Source organism: Zingiber officinale, chromosome 8A, assembly GCF_018446385.1.
Source record: "Zingiber officinale cultivar Zhangliang chromosome 8A, Zo_v1.1, whole genome shotgun sequence".
Taxonomy (NCBI): Eukaryota; Viridiplantae; Streptophyta; class Magnoliopsida; order Zingiberales; family Zingiberaceae; genus Zingiber; species Zingiber officinale.
In genome coordinates, this window is record NC_056000.1 from 75116499 (window position 1) to 75131015 (window position 14517).

Sequence of the window (14517 nt, forward strand, 5' to 3'; positions counted from 1 at the left end):
TCTTTTCTTTATGTGTCCAGTTTATTATTAATGTGTGTGCCCTTGCTAAATCGTTAACAAGAGGAAGATCGTTTTAATTTGTAAGTCGCTATTCACCCCTCCTTTCTAGTAATTTGAATTGCTTTTGCCATACCAACAAATATCATTATCGATTTGATGTATTTATTACTATAATAGATTTTTAAGCTAAATAGCTTAATAGCATATGCAAGTATTAATTATAGTTCTGACTAGCCTCATTTAATTTTGAATCCAAACTACGCCCCTAAATGCAACAATGACGAACTAAAATGATTGATCTGAATCGAGAGTCAAATGTCATTGTATCTCTTATTTGTTAGCAGAGGAATTCCTACGAGTGTAGCAGAGTCTTTTGTAGGAATGGACAACAACTGAATTCTAGTCTCAATGAAAAAAAAGTAGAAGGAAGAAGAAATGCTCAATTGATTTTAACTTCCTTTCTTTTATACCTAGCTCATCTTGTAGAGACTATTCATCATAAAACCTATAATTCATTAATAGTTCATTAATGTTAATTAATCAGGTTATCAAATTTACACCGTCAATCCACATCTAATAACTTAAATCCCTCCATGTATTACGTATTAAATCACTTAATTAAAGTTTAATCCCTTGATAATTGTTGTATTGTTAATCGTGTATTAATTCACCAAACGGAGACTTAAACCTTTTTATAAATCATAAATTGAACGTAGAGAGGAAATAAATTTATAAAATAAATAACAATTGAAGAAAAAAATTAAAAATAATTCCAAAATTTGACACTTATATATATATATATATATATAAAGAATAAAACAGTTGTAATAATTTAAATTTGATTTTATTTATTATTTAATAATTAATATTTTTGTATTTAGTTAATAAATAAAAATAATAATTATAACACTTATTAAATTTATTTTATTTAAATGTGTGACAATTTACTATTTTGGAGTTTGGGTGAGTGAGCCCAAATGAGAATATATGAAATGACGGTACGAGAATTTGCCTTTCACATCGACATTCGAACCCTAAATTCCTCTACGCTTGCTTTAAATTTCCATCGTCAACTCGAGGAATCCCTTTGCAATCAATTTCCGATGTTTCGCTATCGAATCGAATTCCTGTCTCTTCTGCGTACGATCGCAGATTGTTCCTTCCTCGTTTCTCGCTATAAAGAGATTCAAGTTCTGAGATGTAGTAGCTGCCTCGAGCTTCGCCATCTAGCCACAGTCGTACTGAATGGTATTTCTTCCTTTAACCGAAAGAATGGCGATCGATTTGTGGCAGTGATTTGCATGCATATGTTACTTGATCTCTTGTGGATTTGATGTTGGCTTGCAGAGTTTGTCGGAGAAGAAAAGACCGATAGTGGTCGGGCCCTGGGGAGGGCCGGGAGGGAGCCGATGGGACGATGGTGTGTACACGGGAATCAAGCAGGTGGTAGTGGTCCATGGAGCAGGCATCGTCTCCGTTCAGTTCGAGTATGACCAAAAAGGGTGCTCCGTCTGGTCGGAGAAGCACGGCGGCGATGGGGGTACGAGAATCGACAAGGTGAGTTTCCTTTCCCATGTGAAGTCCTTTGTTAATTTGGATAGCATTCTAAAGCTACTTGTTAGAAACCCACCATCTCAAATTACCTAATTTTATTGTCAAATATGGTCCTTGTAGTATCTAAAATCATCTCATGTTGGGTTTGATTTTCTAATTGGTGGGCAAATATGCTAGTATGATAACATATCTGATTGTGCCATATTCGATCCGATTAAATTATTCTTGGGTTTGCGTTTTTGGATGTGGATTTATGTGTAGAATTTGTTAATCCGTCCTGTTATCGTCATAATGGTGGGTTGATAACAGAATTGTGTTCACCACTACATATAGGGTATAGCAAATCCGCTGAATTAAGGTTCGTCATCTTTATTGTTGTTTGTGCTGTAAAATTTGATGCCACTTGATCCTGTGCATGTTTTCTTTTCTAGTTCATATAGTTTCTACAAGTTCAATTTAGAATTTATGATTAGGAAAACCTCCATCAATACAAACGTAGGAAAAATGGAATTAGAGCAATTTGGGATTTAATTTAGGGTGAACCAACTATTGATTATATAGATTTTTTTTTAACTGACAAAATGATAAACTTGTCGCGGGGTGTGACCATCATCATCAGCCTTCCTTTTGTTGGTGTTCGTGGGGAGAATCCAAGTCCATATAATACTAGAGTACAAGCTCAATAAAAGTCAAATAAACAATTATCCACAGCTCTTGCAAATTTCCTCTATCTAACAGAGGGAGTTGTTACCGATCGCAAGAAGCATAGAAGATTAGTTGGAAAGCAAAGATGAACTTCCTTACAATCATCAAATTTGATACCTCATCATCATCAATGTAGTTAGTCAACTTTTTAAGGCTTGGACAGGAGATCAATATGAGTATATTATATTCTCTTGGAGGAATCTTAGATCTGAGAAGAGAGAGATAAACCATTGCTGCCAAGTCGAGCATAGAGGCATAGTATAGAATTATGACTCTTACTACACATGGGCTTATTTGGCTCAGATAATAAACCATTAAGCTAATTAATTTACTAATTAAGTTAATGAAATTGTATTATTATAATCAAGCTATCATGCACACTACTTTTGGCCTTGTCTTTCATTTGTTGAGAAAATAAACAGGTTGCACTCTGTCTGTGAAAAAGTATATCTTAAGGAGATTGCTTAGACACAATAAATCACTATGACAAGTTTTTGCTAATAAGGAAAAAAAAATAAGCTTCTGCTGTGTGCTAATCATTACTCGTTTCACAGATAACACTTAATTATCCAGTTGAATATCTCACTTCAGTGTTTGGCTACTATGGATCACTCTCAAGTGGGAGTGCAATTATCATAAAGTCATTAACATTCGAGAGCAATCTATCAAAGTATGGACCTTTCGGTTTTGAACGAGGAATGTATTTCTCATTCCCCATGAGTAGTGGCAAGATTGTTGGTTTTCTTGGAAGAGCAAGCTGGTATCTCGATTCCATTGGATTTTACCTACACAAACTGGGTAGCCCCGATCAATCAAAAGCATTAGTTTCTTCGCAAAGTCAAGAACTTAGTGTCACTGAGAAGTCCGGCTATATCATGGACGGAATAGATGGAACAAGTAGTAACTCATATGGTATATTTCTTGCAGTAAGAGGAAGGGGGGGACAATTTTGCAATCCTCTCAAACAATTATACAAGGGGAGGAACACTGCCTGCACCAGAGTATAGAAGTATTGTGAATTCAGGAAATTCTAAGGTATGACATCTTGAGACAGAGTATCATTAACAATATTTTACCTGAATATAATAGTTCATGATATGCTTTACTTTGTTCTTCTAGATGATTTCTCTCCCTGGCTACACTTCAGAAAGAGGATACTCGATGCCTGGTTCGTTAACCTATGGCCCTTGGGGTGGCAGCGGAGGAACAATTTTTGATGATGGGGTGCATACAGGTATTAGAGAGATCAAGTTAACGCGCAATATTGGAATCACTTCGATAAAGGTTTTGTATGATAGAAACGGTCAGGCTGTGTGGGGAAACAAAAATGGTGGTAGTGGAGGAATTAAAACTGACAAGGTAATAGCACCATGTTGCTTTGTTGCTGATGATTATATTGAATAGTTAGTAATCTTATCAATCTCCTAACTCTTTGTACAGATAGTTTTTGACTTCCCATTCGAGATCCTAACACATGTAACTGGTTACTTTGGAACAACTATGATCATGGGACCAACTGCAGTGAAATCGCTCATGTTTCACACGACGAAGAGGGATTATGGGCCATATGGAGATGAGGAAGGAACATTCTTTTCATCTTTATTAGTCGATGGGAAGGTTGTTGGATTTCATGGCAGAAGTGGATGGTTTGTTGATAGTATTGGTGTTCATATTCTTGAAGGAAAAGTAGCCTCAACTTTAAGAAATAAAGCGGCCATGCCATGGTCTAGCAACCAAATTGATTCTTCCCGGGGAATCGAAGAAGAGGTACCCTTACTTTTGCAAACTTCAGTAGCAGAAGGATTGGCCATTGACGATTGAAAAATGCCATTTCAGGTCATATATGGGATGATCAAAGAACCAGCCTCGACTGATCCTGGACCTTGGGGTGGGAATGGTGGCAGGCCATGGGATGATGGAGTGTATTCAGGGATCAAGCAAGTGTACATCACAAGGGGAGATGTGATCAACTCCATACAGATAGAGTACGATCGGAGCGGCCAATCTGTCTGGTCGGTGAGACATGGAAGCAGTGGAGAAATCTCCCACAGGGTAACAAAAACGATGCTTAGCTCGATTGATCTAATAACTTCTTATGCTCATTTTTAGGGAAGCATTCTGCAGGTCAAGTTCGACTACCCCAACGAAGTGCTCAATTGCTTAAGTGGCTATTACTGCACCAACAGTTATGATGGCAGCATCAAGGTTGTGAAGTCCCTGTCGTTTCACTCAACCAGGGGTAAGTATGGACCGTTCGGGGAAGAGGTCGGAACCTATTTCACTACCAATGCGACAGAAGGAAAGGTCGTCGGGTTTCATGGCAGAAGTGGATTGTATTTGGACGCGATCGGTGTTCATATGCAACATTGGCTTGGTGAGAAGAAACCTGCCAGTAAATCCATGTTCAGTAAGTATTTCTTCTGATCGACATTATAAAACTTGTGACGCCTACAAAAAGTCTGATGAAGTGATGATAGATACTGAAGTTGCGATAGTTGCTGCTTGTGTAGTATAGTGAAGATTATCAGTGCTCTCCATAGACATGTTAATTCATTGTGTGCTTAATAAGAGAGTCTAAGGGATGGGATATTCTCTTTAAAATAATATTTTTTTAGGTGCTTATAATTTATTAATAATTATTTCGACTAACTTTTTTTTCATGCTAACAATAAAACTAAGTGAAAACATCCTAGTGCTATTCATGTCGTGACCAATAATTAAGATTTGTCCTTAACGATTCTAATTATACACATACGAACCTATTTTTCAAGCAAGAATTTGATTTTTTTTTTTTGTCATGAAATTATAGACCTTTTATTTTTTTAAAAAATTGAAATTGTATTTTTTTTTAAATTCTATTAAAATATTAATCTATCACGTTTAGTAAGAAATAAGATTCTCACACATAGCCTTCAATTTATTAATAATTTTTATGTTATATTTTATTAATGTAATTGATGAATTATTTTACAATATATAATTGCATGGGGTTACTGAAATATTATAATTTTTAATTAATTAATTAATTAATTAAAAAATAAGATTAGTAGGTTCATTGACTAAATGTTAAATTACATTTTAGTTTTAATTTTCAATCAGAAATAAATTTAAATATTTTTTATATATATACACACACCTTTCTTGAAAAAATAACTTAAAACTTATTAAAATGATTATAAACATAATTGAGAGGCAAATCTTTTCATTTATTAAAGTTATATCAATGATTCAAAATCTATTTATATTTAACCTAATTCAATTATTTAATTTCGGATAATTAAGTGTCCAGCTCACGAAACTAACATGCTGAGCACATCATAATCAATACTTTTAAATGAATATATTTTTCATAACTATTAGTATTTTATTTCTAAATTCACAATCAACTTGTTCAAATATTTTAACAAATATTAATATATATATTTTTAACCTATAGCATATTGTAAGGATGTAAAGCTTGCAATTGTTGATCTATGCTTAATTCATAATATAGTTAAAAGATGTAGGACTAAGGGGGTGCTTGGTATATATTTGGCAATAAGAATGATAATGAATTTTGATTGAGGAGTTAACGACAATAGGAATGATTACTGGATTGATGGTGTTTGGTATAGATACGGGAATGAATATTTAATTATTCCCATTAATATTGTTTGGTTTGGCTTAAATTATAGAATGAGAATCAGCCAAAATTCTCATTTTACCTTTATAAGTAAAATATAAAAATAATCACACAGAGTCATAGGTAAAATCATTTTATTAAAAAAAAAAAAACAATATGATGACAACAACTCTGTCAATGGTCTTGCATAATCAAAACATCTATCACAATATCAAAAATGATAAAAGCAAAAAAATATTCATCAATTCCAACGACATCACAAACATACTATTCCAAGCAACTGAGTATAAAATCTTCAACTTCAAAGAGATCCAAACTGAACAATAACTCAACTTTCACAGGATCTTCACAAATTATTTGACAGTCTTGTACTTGTTCTTACCAACAAAACCATACTTATCCAACATCTCAATAACTTGTGGCATGTTTGAGAATTTACCTTGAACCCAAGATGACATTGACTCAAAGTGTGAGCTAATAATTTGCATAAATCCCTCAACCTGAGCACTGAGTAACTTGAAGTCAGAATTGACATTTTGCACAGTTGAAGTCTTTGCCCTCTTTGAAATTTTTTGAACTCTGTCAACGGATGATTTCTTTTTCTCCTTAGAGTGAGATGCCCTTGATGTACCAGAATGTTGTTGATTTGGCATTGAATCAACTTCAACTCCTTTTTCAACAAGTGAATTGTCATCCGATATGGTCAACCCAGCATCCACATTAGTGATGTTTTGTGTAGTCATCATAGGATCTTCCGCAACAAGGCCTGTTGCTCTGTCTTTGCCATATACCATCTCTAACTCCGAAAAATAAGGGAATGATATTATAGAGACTTTTGGTGTCATTGTGATTTTGTCCAAAAAAACAAATAATGAAAGTTATAACAATCAATTTAACAAAGTTTGATAGCATGTAATTTGAAAAAAAAACAAATAATGACTAATACACGTACCTTAATCCATTCAAGATACCATGTTTCTTCACAAGCTATCTTCTTTTCGACATCATTCCAAGTACAACCACTTTGCCTACATATTTCATTATAGCATGGAATTTCCTCTTTAAGGTTTTGATCCTAGATTCAATATGACTGACAAATTTGTGAAAGTTGTCAGCTTTTGGATCATAATCTTTCTTATCTCGACCATGTAGTTGTTCTTGAATCCTCCGTCATATTTCCAAAGAGGATCGGTTGCCATATCTTGCAAACATCTTATTAATGCCCAACTCTCCACTTTGTTTTTACCTCTTTCTCGTGTTACATTATTTCTCACAGATTCCTCAGGATTACTCTCCATCCTACTATCTAGGTCATATCAGAATCACATAAAATATAATATGAAGGGGGAAGAATGTTACATAATATGACATATAATATAACAATGAAATTACAAGAATATCAAATCTGGTTGAAAGAATATTAATGACACATAATTTTTTTTGTTGATAGGCAACAAATAAAATGGAACAAACATCAAAATAAGGAGTGCATATAAAAGTTTTCACAAAATTGCATAGACAATAGAACAAACATCACAACAATGAAAGTCATTCTATATCAAATACTTCATTTTCCCGATTGTTAAACATTTGTTGTGCTAAATTATTCCTAAATGTAGTCCACTGATCAGTTGGGGCAATTATACATATGTACTCCGTTTCAGTCCCGCGATCACTATCATCATCTTCACTTTGTTCATCTTCATCAGGAATACACTCTCGAGGATCATGACTCATGAATTTACGGATCAAGTTATGAAGCAAACAATAAGCAATGATAATAGGAACTTGGGTTTGCATTGGAAAAAATGAAGGGGAAGCTAAGATTTTCCAACGGCCCTTCAATAATCCAAAACACCTCTCAATAACATTCCTAGCTCTAGAGTGCTTCATGTTAAAATATTCTTCGGCTGTCTCGGGACGACGACCTTCCCATTCATTGAGGTGATACCTATGCCCTCGATAAGGTGCCAAAAATCCATTTGAGTTGTAATATCTAGCATCGACCAAATAATAACCGCCTAAACCAAGGACACTAGTTACATTAATAAATGCAAGTATTCCGGAAATTTGAAACTCTGTCATCCAACTTCAAATAAAAAGTATTTGTTATTTACCTTGGGGGATTTTAAGACCAGATGATCTACTGATGACATCACGAAATACCCGACCATCATGGGCAGAACCTTCCCATCCAGATAACACATATATGAATTGCATTTGTGGGCAACACACTCCCAACACATTTATTGCAATCCTCCCCTTTCTTGTGTGATAACGTTATTTTTCTTCTTTAGGGGGTGTCACATGGATAAAAGTACCGTCTAAAGCACTTAAACAACCCTATAATAATTTTTAATTATAAGAATTATATATTGAAGAATTATAGGTGATTAAAAAATGCTTACCTTAACTGGTTTCCATCTATCTTCTTCATAGTCATCGCGTATCGTTTCAGGTTTCTTAAACAATATGTTGTGCAGTTGTAAAATTGTTCGAAGACATAGATTGAAATGACGACTCACTGTCTCCCGACTTCATTTAAAAAGGAGACTCATCATTCAATTTTTTTTATGATGTGCCAACACGTAGACAAATAAGGTCAAAATTTCATCAATGGTGACATTTTTTGTGGCTTTTAAACCTTCAACATCTTGAACCATATCACACAATATCCTGAATGTTCTACTATCCATTTAAAGTTCACTAATACTTATTTCATCGCTCTCTTTTGTAAGGTTGAACATCAATTTCACACGTGCAATCGATTTGTCCTCCCTACTTTTTATTTGACGAATCTTTCTTCGACGATATGCAAGTATTGAAATTTGATAAAGTAAGACAACTAAACAACCCATGAGCATTCCATACATATTCCACAAAGTGCATAATAATCTACGTCTTCTATAGTTTAACGATGATGGTGTCATGTTTATCTACATCATATAACAACTGATGTCATCAATAATCTAGTTAAAGGATGTAAAGCTAAGTAGATGATGATGTATGCTTAGTTCATAATCTAGTTAATGGATGTAGAGCTAAGGGGGCGCTTGGTATTTGGGAATGATAATGGGTTTTGATTGAGGTGTTAATGATAATAGGAATGATTACTGGATTGATGGTTCTTGATATAGATACTAGAATGGATATTATTCCCATTAATGTTGCTTGGTTTGACTTAAATTATGGAATGAGAATCAGCTAAAATTCACATTTTATCCTTATAAGTAAAATACAAAAATAATCACACAGAGTCATGGACAGAACCATTTTATTAAAAAAAACGCAATATGGTGGCAACAACTCTGTCAATGGTCTTGCATAATCAAAACATTTACCACAATATCAAAAATGATAAAAGCAAAAAAATATTCATCAAATCCAACAACATCACAAACATACTATTCTAAGCAACTGAGTATAAAATCTTCAACTTCATAGGGATCCAAACTGAACAATAACTCAACCTTCACAGGATCTTCACAAATTACTTAAGCAGTCTTGTACTTGTTCCTACCAACGAAACAATACTTATCCAACATCTCAAGAACCTATGGCATTTTTGAGAATTTACTATGAACCCAAGATGACATTGACTCAAAGTGTGAGGTAATAGTTTGCATAAATCCCTCAACCTGAGCACTGAGTAATTTGAAGTCAGAATCGACATTTTGCACAGCTAAAGTCTTTGCCCTCTTCGAAACTTTTTGAACTCTGTCAACGGATGATTTCTTTTTCTCCTTAGAGTGAGATGCCCTTAATGTAATAGAAGGTTGTTGATTTGACATCGAATCAACTTCAACTCCTTTTTTAACAAGTGAATTGTCATCCGATATGATCAACCCAGCATCCACATCAGTCATGTTTTGTGCAGCCATCATAGATCTTCCGTAACAAGGCTTGTTGCTCTGTCTTTACCATATACCATATCTAACTCCAAAAAATAAGGGAATGATACATTATAGAGACTTTGGGCGTCATTATGATTCTATCCAAAAAAAATAAAATATAACAATCAATTTAACAAAGTTTGATAGCATGTAATTTGAAAAAAAAAAACAAATAATGACTAATACACGAACTTTAATCTATTCAAGATACCATGTTTCTTCACAAGCTATCTTCTTTTCGACATCATTCCAAGTACAACCATTTTGCCTGCACATTTCATGTAAAATACGGTACCCAAACAATAATTAAATAATAAGATTATTTAGGAAATAATCTTAACAGAATTTTTGGGAATTTTTGAAAAATTTTCTGGATTTAATTGGAGCCCATATGACGAGTTTAAAAGGGTGGATCGGTTGAGCTAGTTAAAGTCTGTTTGGAATACCCGGAGGCGGGAGTTGATTGAGAAACTAATCTAGGGTTTAATTGGAAAGCCCTTAAGTTATAAATTCGAATTACCCCGTGCCCCAGCTTCTCTCAACGCCGATCCTCTTCCCTAGCCCTCTCCCTCTCGTGACTCACCTCCCTCGCCGAGCTTCTTCCTCGAGCCCCCACTTCGCCGAGCTCAGCCGACCTCTTCCCTGTTTCGTGCACGAGCACCACGCGCCCGCCGGCCTCTTCTTCCTCGCGCGCGAGCACCACAACCACAACTCCCTCTCCCTCTCGCGATTTTCCTCACCAAAATCGCCGGACCTTTTTCCGCACACGAGCACCTCAGCAGCCGACGACCTCTCCTCACGCCAACACCAGAGACGCCGCAATGAGCCAACGACCAATGACCAACGCGACGCCTCTCCATCACTGGCTGTCGTGCCCTAATACCAAATCCCTTGGCGATTTTCTCCTTCATTGGTCGTTAGATTTCGTGAAGGTGGCTTCCGGTTGGAGAGGAAGCTGTGGACACCAAGCTTTAGTAAGTGTAGCTTGTGGACCTGAGGTATGCAAAGTATCGTACTTGCCGTTAACCTTCTACATTGTGTAGCTTCAGTTATGGGATCTGTGAGGTGATGATTAGGTTGTTAGGAGTCTAATTGCTGGTTGGTGATGCCCAATTTGTGGATTTAGTTGCGATTGGATCTTTTGCCGTGATGCTCTAGCCTTCCTGTGCGGTGTTCTTGTTTTCCTTTAGCACTAGATTTTTCTGGGACAGATTCGGTAGGCAAAAGTTCGTTGATATTGATTTTGTTTCTGAATGATGGTTTGATCCTATTTTATTTCTGCTAGATCTGGAGGTTGTGGTTAGGAATGTGATGTTAAGATCGTTAATATTTGATAGTGGGTGGATCGAGGTTCATAGTTGGATTAGGGTTTTTCCCTAATTAAGTTAGATTTGGGTTTAGCTAGATGTTGTTTATGGAATTAGCTAAATTGTACACCACGTGATTTACAGGACGTTGATTGAAGACGGTTGACATAATCTACATATAAAGGCGGATACTTCTTGTTGGGACCTTGACGTCCGCTAGAGGGGGGGGTGAATAGCGTCTCACCCAAATCGATGGCTTCCTATGTATTCGTTAGTTGCACAGCGGAATAATATGAAACTAAATACGAATATGAAAGCTAAAGACAAAGAAAGGAAATGCAAACCAATGCACGTCAATGTAACGTGGTTCGGAGATAACTTGCTCCTACTCCACGGCTGCCCGTAAGGTGGACGATCCTGATCCTTCGGTGGATTAGCCCCTGGCAAACTCCGACTACTCAAGCAACTCCTTGTGGGTGGAGAAACCTCACCACAACACCAACCAAGAACACTTGGACACAAGAGAACCTTGAGCACGTTTGGTGACTACTAATTAGGCTTTAACCAAATCTAATTTCGTCACCTTGGCCGGCCATCCCAAGCTCTTTCTTATAGAGCTTGGAACAAATCAGTAAGCTGATTTGCCCGTTACCAGTCGACTGGTCCTTGCACCAGTCGACTGGTGTCAGCCCAACGGCTCAACAGTACTGCTACAGTAACGCTACAGTACTGCTACAGTAACCCCTAATTCTAGGATTTTACCTCGAGTACATTCACTCAGCACTCGTTCTCGCCTGACCAACCTAGACCTAGCCTTCTAGCCTCCTTCATCAGCCTTGCGTCCCTCGGATGCCTCCCTATCCTTCACGTCTTGCCTTCTGGAACTTCCATCGGCCTTGTCATTATTGTCAGGTCTTCCTTTGCCAAGAGGCTCCTCACCTTCGGGACTTCATCCATTGCCAAGTCACACTTGAACTTACGTTGCCAAGTCACACTTGGACTTACGTTGCCAAGACTACATACTTGGACTTACACCGCCAAGACTCATCCTTGGACTTTCCTCCTTTGCCAAGATCACACTTGGACTTTCCTTGTTGTAGCTGTATCCTGCACACTCACAATGCATATCAAGTACAACAATAAACCTAACTTAAACCTTTGCCCAAACATCAAAACTTAGGGCACCTAGATTGCTCCAACAATCTCCCCCTTTTTGATGTTTGACAACCTGTTTAAGTTAGGGAAACATAAATGCAATACATATGCAAATAAATATGCAAATCAACTCATGCATAAATAATGGAACCTAAATCCCTAGGCTCCCCTTTCACCTAAGCTCCCCTTGAGCTAGGATTTCCCGCAAAGGTAAACTTCTCCCCCTTTGCCTAAACAACCGCTCCCCCTTCACCTAAGCTCCCCCTCGAGTTAGGATTTGTTGCAAAGGTGTATAGGTTTCCCACTTAAACCTAGACTTCTCCCCCTTTGCCATACATCAAAAAGAGCTCCAACAATATCCCAATTGTTGAAAACATGTCATCCAAATTGACCCTAAACTCATATATTTATCCCCCATGGATCTCATACATTTAAACGAGTTGACACGGTCAAGAACAACGTTGAAAAACACTTTTAGGATGGTATCAGTCGATTGAACTAGGTACCAGTCGACTGCCCCTTTCGACAGAACCTTACAGAAGCTTGAATGCTGGGTTTATGGTTGCTGCTGTACATCAAATACCAGCTGGTTCGAAAATTTAGTTTTGGCATACTGTAAGAAATTCTGTGATTGACGTTTCTTTGATGAAAGTTGAAGCTGATACTAATATGCAGTAGTTTCTCACACTTCTGCATATTTATAATCTGCAAATTCAATGGGATTGGTTTTCTGACACTTTTCTGTTTCATTGCAATGTTGTTTATTCAGATCAAGTTCAGAAATTTTTACTCAGTTGGTTTTGACAGCTATTAGAATTAAGGAAATCTGTTTGCCTAAGACTTACTCTGATTCTATAATTCTAATCGAATTTGAATGATGAAAATGCTGAGCAAGTCCCCTGGAATTGATAAAAATATGCTGGAAACTGCAGTGCAGAAATCAAAAGTTGTTAATATGGATTCTTGAGACTTATCCTTCATGATGTTTAGCTGAATCTGATGCTTTATTGTGCATCTGAATTGGTGACATTTCAGAACTCAGAGCTGAAGCAGTAAGAAAGAAAGAAACAGAGGAAGAGAAGTAAAACCTGCAGAAAAGAAAAGAAAAACAGTAGCTAAAAGGATATCAAGACATTGGATACATGTTGTGTTTGAATTGTCCGAGACGGCCAATAGTCTAAGTGTGGGGGAGGGTGTTGGATATATGATGCGAGATTAGTTTCAAAATGCTAAAATTGAAGTGCAAAAACAGTGAAACAAATTTAAAAATGGCACATTCAAGAGAGTATCAAAGTTGGAGATAGAGTATCAAGATTCTATATTTGCATTCAAATTGAAGGAGAGGTTAGCTTGATACTTTGAAGTGGTAATAACAAATGGTATTCATCTCTTTATACATCAAATTGGTCAACTCATCAAGTATATTCCTCCAATACTCTCATCTTCTCATTTCCTTCATTAAATACTTTTCTTTTGCCATTTTCATTCACTTTCATTGTTCTTTTTGTTTCCATTTCAATTCTTCATGATAAATTCCTTTTGATTAATGTATGCTATGTTATAGTGGTGGAGAATTAGAAACTAAGCAAGCTTATGGTAGTGAAATGTTGTGAGTGACATCGAGTGAGCTCCACTTATATGCATTCTTGAGTGTGAGAGCTAGAATAGTTAAATTCTTGTGAGATTGCAACTTGCTTAATTTTTCAATTGGATTGAAACTACCATATCTACTGATTATTGTTTGAATTGTATTCATGATTATTTGTGATCTTTAAAATGATCGTAGTTAAATTCTTTTTACCATCTTTTAGGTATTGCTAGGATATTTTTGTGGAGATGATTTTTAGTTTTCTTGACTTGAACGGGACGTCCAAGGCTAAGTGTGGGGGATTTGATAACCATGATTTTGGCTATATTATTTTGAATCATAATGTATGTTTTTATTGGTTTATTCATAGCTTAATCTCATATTAGCATCATATCTCAATATTGCATTTGATTTTGGACCTAATTACAAATTAGCTAATTTTCATGGTATTTTGGTGCTAATATTTGTTTATTATTTTGTAGGCATCAAAAGGGTCATGGACCCGATCAGATCAGACTACACTTGAACTCAAATCAAGGGCTAATCAAGTCGATTAAGCCTTAGAGTGTTTTGGACCGTCCATTGAAGATCAAGTAGATCTAGGCCATCCGTCAAGCATCTGATCGATCCGACCTACAGGAGAGTAGATCCAGACCCTAGATTAACATCAGTACCTTCAGATCATATTTTGGG

General features: G+C 36.2%; 1 protein-coding gene and 1 pseudogene across 2 annotated transcripts in view; one reads left to right on the forward strand and one right to left on the reverse strand.

Moving 5' to 3' along the window:
- Positions 1-1023: 1023 nt before the first annotated feature.
- Positions 1024-4892, forward strand: LOC122009577 (annotated as a pseudogene).
- A 1244-nt stretch (positions 4893-6136) lies between these two features.
- The window catches only part of LOC122009579 (glucose-induced degradation protein 8 homolog), a 28454-nt gene continuing 20073 nt past the window's right edge, over positions 6137-14517 (reverse strand). Inside the window, exon 7 of one of the 2 annotated variants that reach the window (XM_042565783.1) lies at positions 6137-6677. In XM_042565783.1, coding sequence (XP_042421717.1) covers positions 6624-6677 — 54 coding nt within the window. In that variant the 3' untranslated portion in view covers positions 6137-6623. The other variant, XM_042565782.1, reaches the window with a different exon arrangement.